This window comes from Euprymna scolopes, chromosome 10 (assembly GCF_053919585.1).
Source record: "Euprymna scolopes isolate OS-2025 chromosome 10, ASM5391958v1, whole genome shotgun sequence".
Lineage (NCBI taxonomy): Eukaryota > Metazoa > Mollusca > Cephalopoda > Sepiida > Sepiolidae > Euprymna > Euprymna scolopes.
Genome location: NC_136491.1, coordinates 31,624,693 through 31,651,161, shown reverse-complemented (window position 1 = coordinate 31,651,161; position 26,469 = coordinate 31,624,693). Strand labels below are relative to the sequence as shown.

General features: G+C 36.4%; 1 protein-coding gene across 12 annotated transcripts in view; it reads left to right on the top strand.

The window, feature by feature from the left end:
• Positions 1-26,140, top strand: part of LOC145285913 (uncharacterized) — a 107,469-nt gene extending 81,329 nt beyond the window's left edge. For 10 of the 12 annotated variants that reach the window (XM_080134402.1, XM_080134395.1, XM_080134403.1 and 7 more), the window contains 3 exons: positions 6,948-7,031; positions 19,654-19,735; positions 25,945-26,140. In XM_080134402.1, coding sequence (XP_079990528.1) covers positions 6,948-7,031; positions 19,654-19,735; positions 25,945-25,971 — 193 coding nt within the window. In that variant the 3' untranslated portion in view covers positions 25,972-26,140. The remainder of the gene's footprint in view (positions 1-6,947; positions 7,032-19,653; positions 19,736-25,944) is intronic. The other 2 variants (XM_080134398.1, XM_080134401.1) reach the window with 1 other exon arrangement.
• The last annotated feature ends 329 nt before the right edge of the window (positions 26,141-26,469 follow it).

The following is a 26,469-nucleotide window of genomic DNA, read 5'->3' as shown; positions in this document are numbered from 1 at the left end:
CTGAGCAAATTAGGCACAAGGCCGATTTTTAAAGTGAGGAGTGAAGGGGAAATGGGGACCAACTCCCCGGGGAGTAGGGGAGCTGGATAGTGACAATTGGTATGAAGGGTTGCCCCTACATTAACCAAGGTCTTATATGTGGAGTTGCCCCCACATATGGTCTTTGCTTGCAGTATCTGCCGGAACAGATGGTATTTATTTGCTCCCCCACCGAGCAAATTAGGCACAAGGCCGATTTTAAATGTGAGGAGTGAAGGGAGGGGGAAGGGAAAAAGGGGACCAGCTCCCGAGAGGTGGGAAATGGGAGCTGGTTAATGGTCAGGCATGTGGGGTTGCCCCCACATCTGGTCTTTGCTAGTCATAGCTAGTCATAGCTTGCAGTATCTGCCGGAACAGATGGTGTTTATTTGCTCCCCCACCGAGCAAATTAGGCACAAGGCCGATTTTTAATGTGAGGAGTGAAGGGAGGGGGAAGGGAAAAAGGGGACCAGCTCCCGAGAGGTGGGAAATGGGAGCTGGTTAATGGTCAGGCATGTGGGGTTGCCCCCACATCTGGTCTTTGCTAGTCATAGCTAGTCATAGCTTGCAGTATCTGCCGGAACAGATGGTATTTATTTGCTCCCCCACCGAGCAAATTAGGCACAAGGCCGATTTTTAATGTGAGGAGTGAAGGGAGGGGGAAGGGAAAAAGGGGACCAGCTCCCAAGAGGTGGGAAATGGGAGCTGGTTAAAGGTCAGGCATGTGGGGTTGCCCCCACATCTGGTCTTTGCTAGTCATAGCTAGTCCTAGCTAGTCATAGCTTGCAGTATCTGCCGGAACAGATGGTATTTATTTGCTCCCCCACTGAGCAAATTAGACACAAGGCCGTTTTTAATGTGAGGTAAAAACCAGCTCCCCTAAAAGTAGGCAAAAAGGGGGCACTCTGGTTACCAAAAATAATAATTGTCCCAGTATAGAGGGTTTCCCCTCCATTGACTGGTACAAATTATCTTAAGTGTAGCATCTGCCGGAACAGATGGTGTTTATTTGCTCCCCCACTGAGCAAATTAGGCACAAGGCCGTTTTTAATGTGAGGTAAAACCCAGCTCCCCTAAAAGTAGGCAAAAAGGGGGCACTCTGGTTACCAAAAATAATAATTGTCCCAGTATAGAGGGTTTCCCCTCCATTGACTGGTACAAATTATCTTAAGTGCAGCATCTGCCGGAACAGATGGTATTTATTTGCTCCCCCACCGAGCAAATTAGGCACAAGGCCAATTTTTAATGTGAGGAGTGAAGGGAGGGGGAAGGGAAATGGGGACCAGCTCCCGAGAGGTGGGAAATGGGAGCTGGTTAAAGGTCAGGCATGTGGGGTTGCCCCCACATCTGGTCTTTGCTAGTCATAGCTAGTCATAGCTTGCAGCATCTGCCGGAACAGATGGTGTTTATTTGCTCCCCCACTGAGCAAATTAGGCACAAGGCCGTTTTTAATGTGAGGTAAAAACCAGCTCCCCTAAAAGGGGTCACTCTGGTTACCAAAAATAATAATTGTCCCAGTATAGAGGGTTTCCCCTCCATTGACTGGTACAAATTATCTTAAGTGCAGCATCTGCCGGAACAGATACTACACTTGGATCCCGGCTAAAAGGCCGGGCGGACCTTCGGGCGAAGGGTACGCATCTGCCGGAACAGATGGTATTTATTTGCTCCCCCACTGAGCAAATTAGGCACAAGGCCGTTTTTAATGTGAGGTAAAAACCAGCTCCCCTAAAAGTAGGCAAAAAGGGGGCACTCTGGTTACCAAAAATAATAATTGTCCCAGTATAGAGGGTTTCCCCTCCATTGACTGGTACAAATTATCTTAAGTGCAGTATCTGCCGGATCAGATACTACACTTTGATCTTGACCAAAAGGCCAAGAAATGGACTTGCTGAAATCTATTCAATGTAACCACCTTCAGCCTCAATTACCGCCTCGATACAGGGCCAGAACTGATGGCATGCCTTTTCCACAAGTGCTGGTGGGAGCTTGGCAAATATTTGACAGATAGTGGTGATTAGGCTGGATTTGGTGTTGTAGGAGGTCATGTTGATGATGTTTTTAGTATATGACCAAACGAAGTAGTCCAGCGGGTTCAAGTTGGGGAAGAAGGGGGCGCCAGTGAGAGAAGGGTACAAAGCCATAGCACTTTTTCTGAAGCCAAGCCTGGGTATCTTTGGACTTGTGGGCCAGCACCTAGTCCTGCTGCCACACCTAGGGCCTGATTGCACCAAAAGATCACCACACTCTTCAGCATATCCAGGAATACTTTAATGTTGATTTTCAAGCCGACTTTGAAGATGTGAGGTGGCATGATGTGGCCCTCACTTGAAACCACACTAAAGACGATAACCATGGTTGGAAACTTTGTTGAGTTGTGCTCTCAGGCGTTGAATCGTCTGGATTTGCATTTTGAGAGTGCTGGCAATGATCCTGTTGTCATAACTTGGATTGGTAGAGAGCATGAGTTGCATGGCCGTGCATCTCTGATCTCGCTCGTTGACCAGCAGTAATTATCAATTCTCATACTGATGATTGCAAAAGAATGAAACACTAGTATTTGTCGGTATAAACATAATAATTATTTATATATATATATATATATATATTATGTAGTCATCCACATACATTACTGTTTCGTTGTATCACAACTCATCAGTGCGGCTAGACTAACACCTTTTCCTAGCTGGCGATTGAACTTAGAATCATCGCATTGATAGTCAATAGTTTTATCCATCGACCCACGGAAACTGCGCCTGCAAATGACCTCAACAAATGTCCATTTCAAACAAACATTCGTCCACCACTTTTATAGTGTTCAAGCCGCTTGTCTTTGTTTACAAACAAACAGCAAGCCTTGTATTTACAGCCAATTAAATAGCGGATGAGGTCATTTATGACAGTGCTCTACCCAAAGAGGGGGGCTTAAAGTATATGTAGTTATCCACATACAGTACTGTTTCGCTGTATCACAACTCATTAGTGTGGCTAGACTAGCACCTCTCCCTATCTCACGTATATATTAGTGTTCAGATGATTAATCAGAATTGGAATCGGAATCAGTAATCAAAAAAATTGGAAAATTGGAACTGTTGAGGTTATCGGCATCTAAAAAATTTATGCCTATTTTCCAATGCCAAAAAACGATTCTTTTATGACACTTTCAGACATGATATAAGGCTTCCATCGCTCTTGGGATTTGTACACAACTGGTCAACTGGTCTGCAAAAAAAAAAAAAAAAAAAAAAAAAAAAAAAACAGTTTTAATCAAACGGAAATGGAATAATGTCGCCTTTTCTATGGTGACAATTTTATCATTCCACCCTGTATATCCTCAAAACATCTGTCACAGCGTTAGAAGTTTCTCAGGCCACCATCTTAGATTTAACAGGCAGAGCTAGAATCATCCTTTTTTTAATTTTATTCAAAACTCAAAAACCGGATAAAACTAAAATAAAAATCTTTACATGTTTGTTGATAAAATATTGTTAGCTCTTAAGTTAAAGAATAATGATTATAAACAGTTAGCTATTATTGAATGACTAGATACGAAAATACCGTTAGTTTTGAATGCTACTAAGTCACAGACACTATTTTCATTACGGGCTGTGAAACGGAAAGGAAAAAAAATATAGGCATTGGGTTGCTTCCAACCAATATCAACGTCTCCTAACATGTGACCTCCGTCACGTCCGCAACTGCTCAAGATTATTTTGTTTATTTTCAATTTAGTTAATTTATGTAAATATTGAGAACTCCCAATATTAACTATTTTAACAATATCACTGGATAGATAGACAGATAGCTAGACCGATGATAACTAATTTAACTTCTAACCGTATTATTATCTAATATGTATGCTCTGGAGCCGAAAATATAAAATATAACATAATTGAGCTTGTTATTTGAAACGATTTATCTTAAAAATATATTTTCCTATGAACTCAGAAATATATGTGCATGAAAAACAAAACGGAGAAAGAATTAAACACAGGGAGCAATAAAATGCATGCGTGAGATTTGTTCAGTTTTATTAAAAACTAGCAGGGCTACCCGGCGTTGCTCGGGACCGTATAAACAATGAAAAAACAAAAGCAAATATTGAACATATGTTTTATTCTTAGGGGAGAGGAATCTTTCATCTCAAGTTTTAGCGTTACAAACAAACATTTGTCTTTTATATATATAGATAATGACAGGTTTTTTGGGGGCCCCCCTCGAAGATAACTGATCAGTTGACCAACTTCTAGTGGTCCGTTTGACGTGAAATTTCGATATTTGTCATCCGGGTGATGGGGCTTCGATATGATACCAAATTTGTCAAGTTTGGTTCCGTCTTTCAAAAGTTTTAGCGTTACAAACAAACATACATACACACAGACGTTTGGCTTTTATATATATAGATTAATGAACGTCTTCGTAAAAAGTAAAAATTTGAAATTTATTGAAAAAAAAAATAGCAAGGCATAGGAAAGCAGACATGAAATGCAATGTCTTTCATATATTGTGTCTCCACAACATTTCATTTTATGATAAATCATGTCTTTTATTCTCATATATATGCCCCAGGGGCCATCAATCTATCGCTCCTCTCCCTCTGCACGTTACTGATAAGGGGACATATATTCAAGTGGAGCAAAACTGCTATTTTCTTATGAACTAGTAGAATCCGTATCCTATATTAGAAGCTCAATGTTTGTTAGATCTAACAACAGAGCATATATAAAAGAATAATAATATAGTTACATTCCAAGATCCAAACTGCTATGTTCGGTGTCTGTAAATAAATTTTCGATACTCTTGCATAATTTAACCCGGATTCTCGGGAATTCCCGGCAAGCATGGATCGGTCGAAACCAGCAATCATCAGCTTAAGCCGAGCTCTGTAACAGACACGGAGTAAATTAAAAACAAACAGTGGTTCAGTGGGGGAAGACGTGGCTGGTTACCTTTAATGCATCCAAAACCAAACACCTATCCTTACATCATCAACGCTCTGATCCCCAGCTGGCATCAATTGAAATGGATGGCTCTCGTCTAGGAGAAGCCCCATGTTTTGACAAGCTTCTGGGCTTGACCTTTACTCTTGATCTGAAATGGAACACGTACATCAAGTTTGTTGCCAAGGTCGCTAGAAAGATGGTGAGATCCTTCTACCGCTCTAGAAGTTATCTCACTACTGATGCAATTCTCTATCTATATAAAAGCCAAGTACGCCCAAGGATGGAATACTGCTGCCATATCTGGGTAGGAGCTGCTAAAAACAGCCTATCCTGCCTTGACAGAGTACAAAATAGACTTTGTGGCTCAGTGGGGGATGCCCTTTTCTCTTCCCTGCAACATCTCTCCCACGGAAGAAACATTGCGAGCCTATCTTTGATTTATCGTTATTTCCATGGCAGGTGCTCGTCTGAGCTCCAATCTCTGGTCCCCCCTCGCCAATCTTTTACGAAAAACACCCGTCTAGCTGAAACCACTGTCAAAAATTTCCCCACTCTTTATCTATGCCTAAATCCAAACGTAGATTCCATGAACAAAGCTTCTTTCTTAGAACTGCACGCCTGTGGAACTCTGTTCCGTCTGCCTGCTTCCCACCTAACTACAACCTGGATGTCTTCAAGTCCAACATAAACAAATTCCTGATGAACCGCCCCCTTAAGTAGACACTTTTATTAAATCCCCACACTAAAGTATTGTACATGCAATAACCCTTACCCCTGAGTGGCTTCCGGGCCTTGATAAGTGGTGACCACCGTGTAAAAAAAAACAAAAAAAAAACGAAAAAAAAAACGAAAAAAGAAAAGAAAACTACAAATAATAAAAAATAACAAAAACCTACCTTTAAAGGACTGAAAATATTTTTATTTATTTTATTATATTTTTTGCAAAATATTTAAAGGACTGAAAATATATATATATTTTTTTTTTTTGCAAAATATTTATCAACCAAAATATTTTTTTCTTTTTCATGTTCTGTATCTGTAAATAGATTTTGTTATGAACTAGTAGAATGCCCATCCTATATTAGAAGCTCAATGTTTGTTGAATATAATAACAGAGCGTATATAAAAGAATAACAATATAGTTACATTCCAAGATCCAAATGTTTATTTATTTTACCAAGTAGATCAGCGTATTAAAATTTTGGCACCTTTTTTACAGACCAGTTTCGTTATGCAAAAACAATCGATTGTTATGTCAATATCGAATCGTCATGTGTGCATATACTCATCAGAAAAATGGAAATTTTTTGCTTAGAAAGAAAAATGCATAGCACTGCAATGTCGGAAAAAAATGAAAGAAAAAAGAAAGATCATAGGGCATTCAGCATGGTGTCTTTGTTTAGGTAGCCATTTTGGTCCATATTGTAATTTACGCCACTAAACTATACATTTGCCTTAATTTTGAATAAGTTGGTAAATGTGTAGTTTAGCGGCGTAAATTATTTGACAAACAAAAATTTATAAAAACTTATTTTTATATAAAGCACATTATTAGACCCCAAGGCTGAAATAAAACCAGAAAAAAAATTTTCATTTTTATTATTTTTTTCATCATTTTTTATTAGATGTACGACATTCGAGGCCGCTGTATTGCTTTTAAAATTTGGCCTTTCTAAGGTTCGACAGATTGGCCTTTTTAAGGCCAAATTTGGCCTTTTTTTTTTTTTACACGCTTTCATTACAAAAACATATGGCAGCCAAAAACCTAGTTTATGTAAGAGCGTAAAAAAGGCCAAATTTGGCCTTAAAAAGGCCAATTTTGTCAAAGGTTAAATTTTAAAAACAATATGGCGGTCTCGATTGTCGTACATTTAGTCTAATAAAAAATATTGAAAAAATAATAAAAATGAAATTTTTTCGGGTTACCCTATAAAGAAGAGGTCGTTATAAAAGAGTACCAAAATGCATTTTCTATTTGTTGCACAGGATTGGTTACAGACCTGGTGAACGATTGTTACCCGAATACGACTTTGCACAAAGAACGGCACGGACTTTCCCTTATACATCGCAGTAAGTGGCTTCCCAAAATTTGATAGAGTTGTACCATCAAACACGAGCTCAATCCAATTAATGTCGAAATAAGCAGTGATAAATAAGTATGTCTGTTTGAAAGCAGCAGCGACAGCCATAACTGCTGGATGCTGCTGAGCTATATAAAACTAACAGTCTGTGAACATGTATGTTTGTTTGAAAGCAGCAAGAGTAACCATGACCTGGCATTTCCAAATATTTATAAAAGTGTTACGAATGGGGGAGTTGGTATATCATAACTAGGACTGTGACAACAGCATATTCTTTTCATTGTTTTGACTCTCGAGTGTGTATCCATTGATATCTTATATGCTTTTATATAGAGTGATGTGGTTCTCGGTTGATTAACTGTGTCTGACTATGTCAGATATATACCCGAGAGTCAAAACAATGAAAAGAATATGCTGTTGTCATAGCCCTAATCATAACTATTATAACTAGCAGGACCCGTGGAAATTCCACCGGGAACTCATTCATATGTAATATATTAATGTTGGCATTCTGTAGATGTTCAGCGTAAACGGAGACGCTCTGATATTATTGTAGCTCTTTTGTTAAAACTGCAAAAGTATTTATCCAAGCTAGCAGGGACGTCCGGCATAGCCAGGTCATAAAATACGCTTAAATATGATATTTTAATTCTTGCATATTATTATGCAGTTAATGTTCTATCGATTTGTATTTATAATAAAGTTACGATTTCAAAAATAAAAAATATATCTATATGACTTGGGTTCATCAGCTTGAATCAAAACTGAATCCCAAACTTATGAATATATATATATATATATATATATATTTGTAGTCATTGACATACAGTCCTGTTTCGTTGTATCATCAGTGCTGCTAGACTAGCATCTCCCCAAGGCAAGGATTGAACCTAGAACCGCCGTGTTGATAGTTGGCAGTTCTCCCACTCGACCATGGAATCGACGCCCGTAAATAACTTGTCGGAATGTCTATTTAAATAGACACCCACCACCACTTTTATAATGTCTATTTAAATAGACACCACCACCACTTTTATGTAAACAAACAAACAACGAGCTTCGCATTTTTCAGCCAATTAATAGCGGGTGAGATTATTTACGACAGTGCTCTACCCAAAGGGGGGGGGCTTTTTAAAATATATTTGTAGTCATCAACATACAGTCCTGTTTCGTTGTATCATATATATGACTTTAGTTCCTTCAGCTATAATCGAAACCAAAACTTATGAGGAATTCTTGGTAAAATTATTTATTACAAGAAATGGAAGTACATAACAATTAAACGACCCGGATGTAAGCGTGACGCAGAAAATAACAAACACACTATCGTATTAATATATAGATATTTTACAGAAGATTATGTGTAGCACATGATTGTCAGGTGGTAATATTTTGAGAGCCTTAACCATGTGGTATATGTCTGAGAGTTCGTTAATTGATACTTCAGAGTTTCCTGTGTCTTCAAGTAAGAGGTGTGCGAGTATGTTGCTGACTATTTTCGGAGTTTTGGGATAGTGTAAAAGACAGCCGGGTTGTGGTGTTCTGGTATTAATTTTTCCGACGGACGTCCTAATGGTGTGATCTAGACTGCTGATTAAGGTGTTGAGTTTGAATTTGAATGTGCTGCTGGGATCCCTGGGGGAGTGGTTTAAAGAATTCTCTGTTAGCTGTGTGTTTATTTCTGCTATGTAATGGATATATTTTTCGTGTTTTTATTCAATGTAACATGTTTATTTAGCTTGAAAAAGATACTGTGTTTACCGATGTATTGGAAAATTCCAAATGGCAGCCGACTCTCTTTAACACGGTAAGTTTGGGAAAAGGTGCTATAAATATAAAACTAGACAAAATACTGTTAGAAACTCGCTCAATATATGTTACCGTGACATAGGTTGACATATATTCGGTGGGTTTTTAACAGTATTTTGTCTAGTTTATTATTTATAACACCTTTTCCCAAACTTACTGTGTTAAAGAGAAAGTCGGGCGCCATTTTGAATTTTACAATACATCGGTAAACACTGTATGTTTTTCGAGCTGAATAAACATGTTACATTGAATAAAAACACGAAAAATATATCCAGTTTGGAAGAAAAGTAACTTATCTTACCTTTGATAACATTTCTTTGTTATATATTTGTTTTTTGTCAACTTTTTCGAATCTATGTGTACAGTAATACAAACCCAAATATAATATAGATATTAATGTATAGTCGCTTTTATAATAAAAAATAGAATGGCACTTTTTTTTAAGTATTTCTTATGACCTTATCATGTATATTGCGTGTTTGCGTGTTTACAAGATTTGCAGACTGTCCAGTTAACATTTAGATGGACATTATTTATGAGAGTTTTTTTATCTCCCAGAATCGATGAATAATAAAATAAGCTACTTGAGAAGCATCAGTTGAGTTGAAAACTTCATCTAATATATAAAAGCCACTATGTTGATCTGTCTGTCCGTGTCCATATTTTCAAACTCTATTTCTTCTGAAACTAAAAGTTGCAGAATGGCACTAGGGGCCTCAAATAATTATTTTTAATTTTTGATTGGTTTATATGCGTGTCACGTTGGTACAGTGCTAACATCACCAGCTTTGAATGCTATAGTTTCGGTTTCGATTCTAGCTGATGGCACCTAAATACTTTTTTTTTTTTTAATTTTGAAATCACGACTCTATAATAATATATACAAAATCTGGACAAATTAAAATATCATATTTAAGCGTATTTTACAGCCGGGCAAAGCCGGATAATCCCCACACACACACATACACACACACGCTAGTACAATGCTAAATGATGATCCTCTTCTGGAATCCATGAACCATTTTTTCCTCTCCAGTCAAATTTACGAGTCAGTCTATCACTTATAATACCATTAGACAATTTTCCTCTCCATGCAAATTTTTTTATTTTTTTTTATTTTTTACACAGTGATCACCACTTATCAAGGCCCAGAAGCCACTCAGGGATAAGGGTTATTGCAAGTACATTACGTTAGTGTGGAGATTTGATGAAGTGTTTACTTAAGGGGGCGGTTCATTAGGAATTTGTTAACGTTGGACTTGAAGACATCCAAATTGTAGTCCGGTGGGAAGCAGGGAGACAGAACAGTTCTAAGAAAGAAGCTTTGTTCATGGAATCCGCGTTTTGATTTAGTGGGGGAAATTTTTCACAGTGGATTCAGCTAGACGGGTGTTTTTTCGTGAAAGATTGGCGAGGGGGGACCAGAGATTGGAGCTCAGACGAGCACCTGCCATGGAAATAACGATAAAACAAGGATAGGCTCGCAACGTCTCTTCTGTGGGAGAGAGGTTGCAGGGTAGAGAAAAGGGCATCCCCCACTAAGCCACGAAGTCTATTTTGTACTCTGTCAAGGCCGGATAGACTGTTTTTAGCAGCTCCTGCCCAGATATGGCAACAGTATTCCATCCTTGGACGTACTTGGCTTTTATATAGATAGAGAATTGCATCAGTAGTGAGATATCTTCTGGAGCGGTAGAAGGATCCCACCATCTTTCCAGCGACCTTGACAACAGACTTGATGTATGTGTTCCATTTCAGATCAGGAGTAAAGGTCAAACCCAGAAGCTTGTCAAAACACGGGGCCTCACCCAGACGAGAGCCATCCATCACAATTGATGCCAGGTGGGGATCAGAGCGTTGATGATGTAAGGATAGGGGTTTGGTTTTGGATGCATTAAAGGTAACCAGCCACGTCTTCCCCCACTGAACCACACGCTCAAGATCAGAGGAGAGAGAATCAGAGAGAACTTTGTCATTTACAGCCTTTGATGTGTTGCCATAGATGGTCGTGTCATCAGCAAAGATGTCAACAAATGATTTAAATATGTGTTTAGGGAGGTCAATGATGTAGATCAGGAAGAGAGTTGGGCCCAGGATTGACCCCTGAGGGACTCCAGCATTTATATTGCAGGCCTCCGATTTTTGTCCATCTACCACTACTCTTATGAGCCTATCGGAGAGAAATGATTTAATGATTGAGACGACATTTCCAGTTATACCATAGCTGGAAATTTTGTGAAGTAGACCTTTATGCCATACCTTGTCGAAGGCCTTTGATATGTCAAAAGCAATTGCCCTAGAGAGGAAGCCTTTGTACAGAGATTCACTAATCCTGTGGGATATAACCGTCAGCACATCTGCGGTAGATCTTGCAGAACGGAAACCATATTGTGTGTCACTAAGAAGGTTGTTCCTGCTGAGGTGGTTGACTATTTCTCTATTTAATATGGATTCCAGCAACTTACTCATGACACACAGAAGACTTATTGGCCTGTACTGAGAGGGAGATGACTTATTACCTGAATTCTTAAATACAGGGCAAACTGATGAGGTTTTCCAGGGAGTCGGAAAGCACTTCTCCTTAAGGCAACGCTTAAATAGTTTCGTAAGTATGGGAGCAAGTTCTGTTTGAAGCTTTTTTAACACTATAATTGGGATGCCATCAGGGCCAGTTGCTTTACTGGAATCTAGGTTCTTGATTAGCTTGGCGACCTCATGCACGGATATTTGTATTTTACCTAGCTTGTTCTGTGTTATAGGAGGAAATATGGGGAGTTGATCGCCTTCGTCGCATAGGGTAGAATTAGCTGCAAAGTTCTTTGCAAATAGTTTGGCCTTGTCTGACGCTGACGAGATGACCTCTGGTCCATTGATAATGGTTGGGATAGAACGCACACTTCTGTTCAGGATCCTATTTGTTATTTGCCAAAACTGGTGGGAACTAAGCCGCTGATCAGCTACCTTGGATTTAACAGACTAGGCATATAGCTCTCTAGCATTTTTTATTACTCTTTTACAGTGGTTGCTGGCAGTCCTGAAAGCAGCTTTAGTCTCAGTGCATCTATTACGTTGGTAGCTATGGAAAAAGTGATTTCTGTGTGCGATAGCAGCAGCACATTTTGGGGAGAACCATGGCTGGCTGTTAGGTTTTTGTTGGAATTTTTTAGATGGTATGAATTGGTCTATGCCTACAATTAACCATTCGGTCGGATCTGATACTATAGAGGACACTTCCTTTTTAAACATGGAGTGCAGAGGTAAATCAGATATGAATGTACGGAAACGATCCCAGTCAGCCATAGACTATCGGTATACAGTACGGTGGAGGGGTACGTCTGGGGACTTCTTACATTTGAACGTAGTGCTATTGTTTCGTCTCCCCTGACTCCCCCCTTCTCGCTCACACACATATACACCTTTTTGTTTTTGCTTTTTCACTTTAAAATGTGAACATGTACACATAATTCTTTTTTGTGTTTAGCTATTTTTTTCACGCACACACACACACACACACACACTCTCAGATATGTAATCCAAGGCAAAATCCAATGTAGGGTAGTCAAAAAAAGGGATCAAAAAGTGCTCACTACTGAAGTAGAGCTAAGTGTAAATATTTTTTTACCTTTAGCGAATACAGAACATTAAAGTTTGTCAGAAGAAGCAGGTTGGACAATTCGTCTGTCGAAACAAACTGTAATGTTTTGTACTCACTAAAGGTAAAAAATATATTTCCTATAGCATCACATACTCTCAAATCCGCCGAGTGACATTATCATTTGACAAGAGTCTATCCAGAGTGAGTTTTCAAGATTGGAGCTATGTAAATAAATAAATATTTCATTAAAGAAAACAATATGAAATCCTTATTTGCTTTTGCTGTATGTTGGTATTGGATATGGTTTTTATTTTATATAAATAGAAATATGAAGTTATAATATTGCTTTATTACCGAAAATATACATTTTTAGACACTTGCTCTAAAATGATACACACGGAAAATTGCCAGAAACTGAAAAATATTGCATAAATTTCAAAATATTTGTTCACATTCCAAAAGAATTAACGAAGAAATACATATGCTATATGGCATAATCGCTATGATGCTATATGACATACATATATATATATATATATATATATATATATATATATATATATATATATATATAGTCATCCACATACATAGCATAAATTAAGGATTGGTATAAATAAAAGGTGAAATATAATCAGAAAAAAGACATATTTCCACAATATATATATATATATATATCATGTAATCATTTTTATTAAGTCCTTGAGACCTTTTTTTTTTTGCAAGCAAAAAGAAAATTTCTTAGAACTTAATTTGATTACTATGTAATTTTTTTTCCCCATTTATTTTTTGTTTTGTTTTTTTCTTCCCCCCCCCCCGCCAAATTCATGACTATTTTTTTTTTTTATCGTAATTTTCCTCGATTTAGCTCTGTTGAGTGAGGAACGAAACCTGGTTAGCTAACCTTTATTTTCATTTTTTATTTTTTAACCATCATATTAATTGGTCTATATTGAGCCATAATTAAATTTTGTACCCCTCCCAAAATTTTTAAATATATATATATATATATATATATATATATATATATATATATATAAGTAACTAAATTTTATGCATGCAGAAAATATCTAAGTAATAAATTAATTACAAAATAATATGTCCCAAAAATGTGGAGACGACTAGAATATAAACAAAGGGCAGATAACTTCTCCCTTTAAAACCACTCAGAGAGTGAAAAAAACCACCACAGTATCGCTTTTAAAAAAAAATTAATTAATAAACAATCCTATATATACATATATATATATATATATATATATATATATATATATATATATATATATATATATATATATATATATAGTCATCCACAAACAAACAAAGCTCTTTAGTGCGGCTAGACATGCAACTACCTCAAGCCAGGATGGAAACCCAATCGCCCAAACAACAGTCAAAGCTTCTAATCATTGCACTATACGGCTGCTGCTATGTGGGCAGTGAATTAACAATATTTTGACATTGTCCAAATACCTAAGCTTAATTTGTTTACCAAAAGAGCATCGCTTCATATGCTAATGGTAATTTGTTTATCAAATGCTCAACCTAAGATAGGGAGCATTATAGTCATCCACATACAGTACTGCTTCGCTGTTTCATCAGTGTGGCTAGACATATATATATATATAATAAATTCCACAGCCAAACAACGTTGCAGCCCACAAGAGCTGTGACAGTCAATGAACCGGAAGTCCAAGACTCGAGTTTCGCCCTCATTTGGGCTCATCAGTTAGACACATCCGAACTCAGGATTCAAAACCCGAGCCTCTTGCATGCGAGGCAAGCACTCTGCCAACTGAGCAAACGCCCCACACACAAGAAATTCTAATAACTAACACAGATCAAGCAAACTGCGCAGAAATCCAACTGTGAAATGGACCTACTACGTCTCAACAAGGGACGCGGTCATCCAATACACTAATAACTCTAACCCGATGTCTCACAAGTAGGAGTTTCAACTCGAAAGGACGATGCCATCCAGCAATGCTAAACTAGCAAGCAATTAATGATAGGATTTTCAGAATGTGAGAGATTATATATAATAAATTACCCAGCCAAAACAACGTCATATATATATATATATATATATATATATATAAAGTGAAAGTGTCTGTCTGTCTGTGTGTGTGTGTGTGTACATTTCCCTACGCAATAACTCTGTCAATTTTCAGTCTACAGACTTGAAATTTGATATACAGGGTACTGAAATTTGGAAAAATCGATGTGATCGGTTTTTGGCCAGAAATTGACCGATTAAGGGGTCAAAGTTCAACGATTTGACCTTTGAGAACTCTACCAAACTCCTCCGAGAATTTTAGGTCTACACACTTGAAATTTTAGATATAGGTTTCTTGGACATGGATCTAACTTAATAACTTGATTTGAGCCCAAAACAATAAATTTTAAGGGGTCATAATAAGGGTCAAAGTTTTAAAAAATTGACCGCTTTTTTTTTTTTTTTTGCTCAACATACACCTCCAAATACTCGGGCAACGCCAGGCACCCATGCTAGTTATATATATAAAAGTGAACGTGTCTGGGTGTGTGTCAGTGTGTGTGCATCTGTGTACATTTTCCTGTGCAATAACTTTGTCAATTTTAAGTCTACAGACTCGAAATTTTATATAAAGAGTATGGAGATGTGGGAAAATCTTTGTGATCAGTTTTCGGCCAGAAATTTGGCTGTTAAAGGGTCAAAGCTCAATGATTTGACCTTTGAGAACTCTACCAAACTCCTCCGACAATTTAGTGTCTAAACACTTGAAATTTTAGATATAGGTTTCTTGGGCATGGATCTAACTTAATAACTTGATTAGAGCCCAAAACAATAAATGTTAAGGGGTCATAATAAGGGTCAAAGTTTTAAAAAATTGACCTTTGTGTTTCTACTAAATTACTCAGACAATTTCTGGTCTAAACATTTTAAATTTGACATAAAGCGTATTCAGTGATAGAGCAAGCTTTCTAATCGGTTTGGGTCGAAAATTTTTGTTAGATATTATATATATTCATTGTGAGTGTTCATATGTCTTAGAATGTTCATGTTTGTGGAGATAGCATATTGGAGACATAAACATGGTATATATAAAGAGAGAGACAGTTCTGTATATATATATATAATAGACAGTGTACATGTTACTACAAGAGCACCAAGCCTGTAATTCAATGAGAGGAGATTTATGAATATATGATAGATAGACCGAGAGTGCGTTTGACATTTACGTTTTGACAGTTTTAAATTTTTCTAAACACAAAGTTCATGTTAATACAATTTCACTTTACCTTTGTTTTGGTGATGATGATTTTCACAAAGTTCTTATAACATAAATGGACAATACGTTTTCTGTTGAACAACAACATGAAGATGCAGATACAAAACCACATGATGATACGTTTATTTCTTCTTCGACCGGTCGGACATGATTTTGTATTTCAGGGATTCAAAGTTGTTACATGGTTATCTCTAAACTCTCTCGCTTCCAGAGGGAGTCTTGACTCTAACAGAGAATCGGTCTGATCTCCTCTGCTTCTCTGATCTGACTGATCTGATTCCCCCTAACTAACTTCGAACTCTTTCCTATATTGAGAAATCACGTGACCACAACTCATGTGTTTCCAACATGCGCGATGTTAAAGGGTCATAATAGTTTTAAAAAATTGACCGCTTTTTTTTTTCTTTTTTTTTTTATTGCTCAACATACACCTCCAAACACCCGGGCAACGCCGGGCTGAAATGCTAGTATATATATATATATATATATATATATATATATATATATATATATATATGTATAAACCTAATAAAAATTAAGCTGAAAAATAAAATTTCAATGGTAATGTAAACCTATCTGAATCTAAAAAGCTCTACCCGGTTAAGAGGAGCAAACAATAGAATAAGCTAAGAAGATAAAGAGTAAAGTTACATAGGAACTTTATTACGTCAATATGGCATTTTGCTTCTTGTCGTTTTTTTTTTTTTTTTTGGCCGTTATTGATTTTTTCTGTCTCTTCCTAATTTTATCTCCATCACATTACCCCCTCCCCACCGCCTCATAATTATTATTTTTTTAAATTCTAATTTGAATTTTTTTTCCATTTCTAATTTGAATGTCTTCAAAATTGGTGTTGTCTTTTTTATCTTTACATTTATATAATGCCAGGTTTTTTTTCTCCTATTCTGACGAGAAGCATTTAGCTTCGAAATGCTATGGCTTAAAGAGATATGAATAAAGTAAAATCAATAATAATAATAAAAAGAAAAAGTGAGTTGTATTATTTACTAATTCATGACTCAATAAAAACACACTCTACATAAAAATCAATATTAGTCACAATTAAATAATATAACTCATTATTATTATTTTAAATAAAAAATATCACTCCAAACTTTTAAATTTGTGTAAATATAAAAAAAAAAAAATTCTCTTGTTGCTTACAGAGACGATGTGTGTGTGAATGTTGACCAAAATATGTCCTTTTTTTTTTTTGTTTTTTGTATTGAGTCAGTTGTGGTCCGCATTTTCTACTTCGTCCAGAGTCTGATATGTCCAAAGATAAAGAATTTTCTTTGTCCTTAGGCTTGACATCTTCTTGTTGACTGTATGTTGGTATGTCAGGCTGAAATTTCTGTGCAGTTCTGGGTTTTATCGGGAGTACCCGGTGTTGCCCATGTGTGTGTGTGTGTAGGTGATGTAGTAGGGAACCTTGTAAAAAAAAAAAGTGGTAGTGGGGGTATGGGGTATCAAAACAACAGTAGGCAGCCCGGGTGGAGAGAGGTGTTATTTAAAAAAAAAAAAAAAAAAAGAAAGAAAGAGTGGTAGTAGGCAGGCAAGTTCGAACCTGTAACGCAAAGGAGGAACAAAAAACAAAGCATAACATCTTGGCCAATCCAACGGAGACAATGATTGCGAAAATGTTGATGAAAAATGCAGCACCTCCTTGTACAAAACTGCCCAGTTGAGGGTGAAGGAATTAATGTTTTTGGCCAATTTTTCCATATTTGTCGTCCAAAGGATCGAGCCTGAAAACGATCTCGTAAGGATCTGTTGCATGTGTGGAAAGTTTTTACGAGATATACAAACACATACACATTTTGCCCTTTATACATATAGACTAGCAGGAGTGCCTGGCATTGCCCGGGTGTTTAGGTGGTGTAGTAAGGACCGTCTCGGAGGGGAGGGGGTGTCAAAACAACAGTAGCAGAAGTGGCCGGTTGTGTGTAGGTGGTGTAGTAAGGAGCTCCGGGGAGAGGGGAGAATCAAAGCAGCAGGCAGAGGTGTTAAAAAAAAAAAAAAAAGTCGTAGTAGGCAGGCAGACCCGAACCCGTAATAGGAAGGAGAAAAAAAAGGTTAAAAAAACGTGACGTGTTGGGCGATGTCTCTATCCCCCCAATCGGAAGTTCGGAACATTGAAATTAAGCATAGTCAATCCAACTGATATGATGACTTGCAAAAATGGAGACGCAAAAACCGACCCCCTCCTTGTAGAAAACTGCCCAATTGAAGGTGAAGGAATTAATATTTTTGGCCAATCTTTCAACATTTGTTGTCAGAGACGTCAAGCTTCAAAACGATACCGATCTCCTCACGATTGCGATTTATATAATAGACTAGCCTAGTGATAGTACGTAGACAGGCTCGAACCGTACAGCGAAGAAGAAAAAGAAAGTGAAAAAAAAAATGTGATGCTTTAGTTGTTGCACCTGGAAATGACGTAAGTTTAAATTAAGGCTAGACAATCGAAAAGAGGCGATGACTTTCGAAAATATCGTCGAAAAAAGCGACCCCTCCCTGTAGAAAAGTGGCCAGTTGTGGGTAAAGGAATTAATGTTTTTGGACAATTTTTCGATATTTGTTGTCTGAAGGGTCGAGCTTCAAAATGATACTGATCTCATGAAAATCTGTCGCCTCTGTCAAAAGTTTTTGCGAGAAATAGAAACATACATACATACATTTAAACAGACAGGTGAGATTTATACTATAGATGACAAACGATTGATTTTGAAATTGCATTATTTAGGACAAAAAAAATCAAGGATAAATGAGAAATTCTTACTTTTCAGACATATTTTATTATTTTGATATTTTCTTTTATTTCATCCACTTTTGCAAAATTGCTCAAAATCATCTGTGTGAGCTGCAAATAAGCTTGCAATGGGCTGCATATTATATGATATACCTGCTGTGAGTTTGGTACATTTCGGCATGGCCATTTTGGTTTGGCCGATCTGACGTAACCAATTTGGCATGTGGCTGATTCAGTGTTAAATTAGTGCTTCATCATTATAGTCAATTTTTTTTTTATTATGTTTTAAAAATTAATTCAGTAAACGGAGATATTTTTGTGCGAGAAGGAAAAAGGGAAAAAAGGAGAAAAAAAATGCAACATGCTCAGGGAGAAAGCAAGACGACATCAAAGGAAATAGATGTGTGAAGTTGCAGATGAAAATTGGCCAGCTGTGCCCGGGGTGCAGTGGGAAGAAGGAGAAACACAACCAGGCTTAGGGTAAAATAGACATGTGGCAACGAGAGACATTTTCAAGTGGCGCCGAAAATAACGGTAATAAACGGGACTTTAACTCAAAAGTTCTAAGATTTTTTTATGGAAATTGCTCCAGACAAGGCGTGAAGCTACTTGATGTAAGGAGCTAACAAGAACGATAGATGATTATTTGCTTTAGACGATGAGACTTAGCTATAGGTAGGAGGCAAATAGTTCCACACTCCTGCAGTTCTTGGAACGAAACTAATGGAATAGGAAGCTGTATTACAATGATCCATCAGGATAGTGAATTGATGACCACTAGATCACTGGGTCAAACGAGCTGGAACAAAAGAAGCAGGACATAGATCAGACAATTCTGTAAAACGCATGCCATAATAGTATTTATAGAAAAGACTGAGACTAGCAAAATCACGTCTGTGCAGAGGAGAGGAAAGGATGGAGCCAAATTACACCCTTTCTTTTGGATCCCCTTGAAACACAACCAGGCTCAGGGTAAAATAGACATGTGGCAACGAGAGACATTTTCAAGTGGCGCCGAAAATAACGGTGATAAAAAATTTTGTTGAAAAAAACAAAAAATGCCGACCTGGATTTTTATTTGTTCCCAGTTTTGTTTTTATGAATTACTAAAGTAAAACGTTACATAAAGATTTCCCAAAATTAAAATCAAGCTTTTTTAATTTTTAATTTCCTTTTATTTTACCAGAATGCGTGCTGATGGGAATGACACCACTCAATACACTCCTTATGCTGAGATGTTTTCTGCCAAACTCCCAAAAAGGTTTACGGTAAGTTGCAAACATATCCAATGTTGCACGTTTAGTGGGGTGCATAGTTGAAAGACATACAAGCTTCTGGGCTTGACCATTACTCCTGATCTTAAATGGGACAGGTACATCAAATCTGTTGTGAAGGCCGCTGGAAAAATGGTTGGATCCTTCTATCGATCCAGTAGATATCTCATTGCTGATGCAATTCTCTATCTATATAAGAGGCAGGTACGTCCAAGGATGAAATATTGTTGCTACTTCTGGGTAGGAGCTGCTATAAAGGACTTGTCCTGCCTTGATAGAGTTCAAAATAGACTTCCTAGTCTCGTAGGAGATATCATTTTCTCTTCCCTGCAAGCTCTATCTCACAGAAGAGATGTTGTGAGTTTGTCTCTGCTGTATCGTTATTTTCATGGAAAGTGTTCGACTGAGCTTCAGTCTATGGTCCCCCCTCACCAAACTTTCACAAGAAACACTCGTCTGGCTGAAAACACTATCAATAATTCCCCCCACTCGTTATCTGTGCCTAAACCTAAACGTAGATTCCATGAACAAAGCTTCTTTCTTAGAACTGCACGCCCGTGGAATTGTCTTCCGTTTTCCTGCTTTCCAGCTAACTACAATATGGTTGTCTTCAAGTCTAACATAAACAAGTTCTTGATGAGCCGTCCCACTTGTTAACAAATTTACCAAATTTCCATTACTAACGATTACTATATTGTCCAATTTCTACTGTACACTATTTAACCCTTGTCCTCGAGTGGCCTCTTGGCCTTGATAAGTGGTGATGCCTGTGTAAAAAAAAAAAAAAACAGGCCTGCAATAGGAAAAACATTTACCTAAGAAAAGAAATGGTTAGCCTCTTTAAAAACAATAATAATGATGATTTCTTGAAAATATGGCTTCATTTTGAGAAATCTAACTACTAGAAATCCTATAGAATCAATGTTTACTACAGATAATAGATTGCTTGATCAGTCGTCCCATATTGGAATTGTCTCATCACTATTTTAATACGTGGAAGTTTGAAAAGCCGAGAGCAATGTGGAAAGACCGAAACAGCAAAGGAAAGGAAGGGAAGGAAAAGCAAACAAACAAACAAACAAACAAATAGACGAGAAGTGTCTATTTATTCATCAATCACCCCCTCTACTCACTATATGATAGTCAGCAAATCAAAGTTGCTGGCTAGTCTAGAGTACATAAAGTCCGTTGGTAGTATGGAACTTTGATTAATTTTGGAAGAAAACAAGAGTGGTGGTGAAAAAGACCAGGACCGCAGCGGTCTTGGTCTTTTTCACCACCTTAGATAATACTCTTGTTTTCTTTTTGAAAAGGGGAAGTATTTTCTCCCGAAATAAATCAGGTTGAAACTTACATGGGATAAATTTATTGTCCCCTGTTCTTTGACTAAGAAACGCCACCTGGCGACAGTTTAGTGAAGTGCACAAAAAAAATAAGAATGCCGCCATTCGTGTAATGCAGAAGTGCCAACATTTCAAATTGACTTATAGTCCTTATAGCAAAAGTTGCGAAGTTGGAGTCGGAATCGAAGGTTTGGGAAGGACTCAGCATTCGACTTATAAGAACGTTAGGAGTTGGGTTTTTTTTCTTTTTTTACAAGGTGGTCACCACTTATAAAGGCCCGGAAGCCACTCAGGGATAAAGGTTATTGTGTGTACAGTACGTTAATGTTGAGATTTGATAAAGTGTCTACTTAAGGGGGCGGTTCATCAGGAATTTGTTTATGTTGGATTTGAAGACCTGTGGGAGAGAGGGTGTAGGGAAAAGAAAAGGGCATCCCCCACTAAGCCACGAAATCTATTTTGTACTCTGTCAAGGCAGAATAGAGTGTTTTTAGCAGCTCGTGCCCAGATGTGGCAGCAGTACTCCATCCTTGAACGTACTTGTTTTTTTTATAAGTAGAAAATTGCATCAGCAGTGAGATATCTTCTGGAGCGGTAGAAAGATCCTACCATTTTTCCAGCGACCTTGGCAATAGACTTGATGTATGTGTTCCATTTCAGGTCAGGAGTAAAGGTCAAACCCAGAAGCTTATCAAAGCATGGAGCTTCCCCTAGTCGAGAGCCATCGATTTCAATTGATGCCAGATGGGGATCAGAGCGTTGATGATGTAAAGATAGGAGCTTGGTTTTAGATGCATTAAAAGTAACCAGCCACCTCTTCTACCACTGAACCACGCACTTAAGATCAGAGGAGAGAGAATCAGAGAGAACTTTCTCATTTACAGCCTTTGATGTGTTGCCGTAGATTGTTGTTATCAGCATAGATGTCAACGAATGATTTAAGTATGTGTTTTGGGAGATCATTGATGTAGATTAGGAAGAGAGTTGGGACCAGGATGAACCCCTGAGGGACTCCAGCATTAATACTGAGGGCCTCTGATTTCTGCCCATCAACCACTACTCTTATGAGCCTATCAGAGAGAAATGATTTAATAATCGAGAAAACATTTCCAGTTATACCGTAGCTGGAAATCTTGTGAAGTAGGCCCTTATGCCATACTTTATCGAAGGCTTTTGATATGTCAAGAGCAATTACCCTACAGAGGAAGCCTTTGTCAAGTGATTCACTAATTCTATGAGATATAACCGTTAGCACATCTGCTGTAGATCTAGTAGAACAGAAACCATATTGCGTGTCACTAAGAAGGTTGTTTCTGCTGAGGTGGTTGAATACTTCTCTATTTAATATGGATTCCAGTAACTTACTCATGACATACAGGAGACTTATTGGTCTGTACTGAGAGGGGGACGACTTATCACCTGAATTCTTAAATACCAGGCATACTGATGAGGTTTTCCAGGGTGTTGGGAAGCACTTCTCCTTAAGGCAACACTTAAACAGTTTTGTAAGTATGGGGGCAAGTTCTGGTTGAAGCTTTTTCAGCACTATAATTGGAATGCCGTCAGGGCCAGTTGCTTTACTGGAATCAAGGTTCTTGATTAGCTTAGCAACCTCACGCACAGATATTTGTATGTTGCATAGCGTGTTGTCTGTTATAGGTGAAAATACAGGGAGTTGATGGCCTTCGTCGCATAGGATAGAATTAGCTGCAAAGTTCTTGGCAAATAGTTTGGCCTTGTTTGATGCTGACGAGATGACCAGGTCCATTGATGATGGTTGGGATAGAACGCACGCTTCTGTTCAGGATCCTGTTTGCTATTTGGCAAAACTGGTGGGAACCAAGCTGCTGCTCAGCAACTTTTGATTTAACGGATTGAGCTCTCTTGCATTTTCTTTTTTACTCATTTATAGGTTGCTGGCAGTCGTGAAATCAGCTTTAGTCTCAGTACATCTATTACGTTGGTAGCTATGGAAAAAGTGATTTCTGTGCGCGATGGCAGCAGCACATACTGGGGAGAACCATGGCTGGCTGTTAGGTTTTTGTTGGAATTTTTTGGATGCTATGAATCGGTCTATGCCTACAATTAACCATTCGGTCAGATCTGATACTATGGAGGACACTTCCTTTTTAAACATGGAATGTAGGGGTAGATCAGATATAAATGTACGGACGCTAAGAGTATCGATATACTGTACGGTAGAGAGGTACGTCTGAAGATTTATTGCATTTCGTTTTTATCTTAACTGATACAACCGAGTGGTCGGAAGATCTCAGAGGGGACAGAATGAGACATGAATATAATTCAGGGGATGTTGTGAGAAAAAGGTCTCGAAGGCTAGTGTACTGACCGGAAGCATCGGGCACACGGGTGGGTTCGCGAACAATCTGGGTGAGGTCATAGGCAATGGCAAAATCATGACAGAACCTCCACTCATCATCTGTCTTGTTCGAGTGGGTTAGCCATTCCACATTGTGGACATTGAAGTCACTACGAATGTGGATGTTAGCCGAAGGATGAGCAGACAGGATGTGGTCAATTTTCTCAGATATGCTCTTAAAGATAGTAACTCCGCTGTTGTCGGGGTGATAGAGGGCAAATTTAATAAAAAATATTTCTATATTTAATAAAAATTATTTAATAAAAAATTATATAGAGGGTTGGATTTTTTGGATCGCCAAAGAATCCGAATATTGGAAGATTTTAAAATGAGGTTGTCAGAATGAGATATTTTTTAATCCTATGGGTTGGAATTTTGGTGCAGTTTACCAAAGACATTTAAAAAACGAAGATATTGAAAAAGAACGATATTGCACCGTCTTGCAGTTTAGATAAAGCAAAATATGAGGAAAATACGGGGGACATATTTGGGGGTACACCGTCTGTAAGAATCCATTTGATTGTCTATTGAAAATGACTTAATTATCGTAACATAATTTTAAAATTAAAATGAAACGATGTTGAAATTGACGTAATAAAATTAAATTGAAACAATATTAGAAAACAGAACATTTTTTTATTAAATGATATTTATTAAATGCAGAAACTTTTTATTAAATGATATTTATTAAATGCAGAAACTTTTTATTAAATGATATTTATTAAATGCAGAAACTTTTTATTAAATGATATTTATTAAATGCAGAAACTTTTTATTAAATGATATTTATTAAATGCAGAAACTTTTTATCAAATGATTTTTATTAAATGCAGAAACTTTTTATCAAATGATTTTTATTAAATGCAGAAACTTTTTATTAAATGATATTTATTAAATACAGAAACTTTTTATCAAATGATTTTTAAATACAGAAACTTTTTATCAAATGATTTTTAAATACAGAAACTTTTTATTAAATGATATTTATTAAATACAGAAACTTTTTATCAAATGATTTTTATTAAATACAGAAACTTTTTATCAAATGATTTTTATTAAATACAGAAACTTTTTATCAAATGATTTTTATTAAATACAGAAACTTTTTATCAAATGATTTTTATTAAATACAGAAACTTTTTATTAAATGATATTTATTAAATACAGAAACTTTTTATCAAATGATTTTTATTAAATACAGAAACTTTTTATCAAATGATTTTTATTAAATACAGAAACTTTTTATCAAATGATTTTTAAATACAGAAACTTTTTATCAAATGATTTTTATTAAATACAGAAACTTTTTATCAAATGATTTTTATTAAATACAGAACATTTTTTATTAAATGATTTTTATTAAATGCAGAAACTTTTTATTAAATAATATTAATTAAATACAGAACATTTTTTATTAAATGATTAATTAAACTAAATTAATACCTGATTCGATTTCCTTCTCTGCCACACAAATTACAACAAATGTAGATTGAACGTAATTATATTTGTTGTAATAATTAAAAAATAATTAAATTCTTGAAAAATAATTTTTTTTTTTTTATTCTGTTACAATAATTACATCAATTTTAATAGCCAATCAAATGACATTCTTACACGCGGTGTACTCCCAAATATGTCCCAGTATTTTTCTTATATTTTCGTTTATCCAAACTGCAAGAAGGCCTTATATTGTACATAACCATTATGAAATAAAGTTCACATATAAAAAAATAAAAAAAAAGAAAATCAAATTTTAACAAGATTGATCTATTGCTGACATCTTGCCTATTTCTGCGGACAAGAAAAGGTTGCTTTTAAATGAAAAAAGAATTAACAATTGACAAAATGAAAAAAAAAGGATTAAAAAAGGACACAGAAACTGTAAAAAAAAAGTGAAAAAAAAACCTAAAATATTTAAGTGTTTTTCTGCCCATGTTTCAAAATAATATTGTCAAATTTTGACAAACTTTAAGCGATGATAGAGTTATCGTTTCTAGTACCCCCTCCTCCTCGTCCGTGGACATAGGCAAGATGGCTACGATACAAACAATCTCATTAAAATTTGATTTTCCTCTATAGATAAAAAAATTAAAAAAGTTTTTCTTAAATAAAAACTTTATTCCATAACGGGTACGTACAATATAGTTCTTTTTTTTTTCAGTAGCTTCATTTTTTTAATGTCTTTGGTAAACTGCACAAGTATCAGAATTTCTAGAATATCAAATTCCGAGTCTTTATTTTAAAGTCTTCCAATATTCAGACTGTTGATTCTTCGAAGAATAAAAAGTCTAACTTCAGCTAGCATTTTTCGAGTTTAACTACGATTCTTTCAAAAACATCTGACTCCGTTTGATCCCGACTTTGTAGCTATTGTAGTTACCGAAAATTATTTCGAGTAACGCCATTATTTTTGTCAAATATTATGACTAGCAAATTATTAAGAATTTATCATTATTTTTCTTTCTTTTTTTCTCTTGTAGACTACTGACTATCTTATGCAATGGTGATGTAACTTTCGATGACGCCCATCATCAAGAGAAATGAAGAAAATGTTTTACAACTTTGTTTGTGCTGCATGATGATTCTGCCAAGATGTCCGCTTAATCATAATCTTTCCGTTCGAAACATTTTTTTTTCACGTTCTTTCTATATAAAGAAGAAGAAAAAAAAAGAAAATAGTTTCGTTTGTCTTTACTTCAACACAAAATCCTTCAAACAAACAGCAGAAAAAAAGAGGAAAAGAACATTTTACGTTCTAAATGAAGGAGGAGGGGGAGGCAGAGGCGGAGGATAATTTTTTTTTTTTTTTTTGGGATAATCATTTTTTATTACTTACTCATACACGTCCTCAAAAATTTCTCTCTGTGAACAACTTGTGGCATTTTTTTTTTTTTTTTTTTTTTTTTTTTTTTTTTTTTTAATAATAATAATTCAATTTTCACCCCAAACGAGGCACAGCACCACTTTGAAGTAGAGGTCTACTATCGGGGACATAAGTTGCAGGG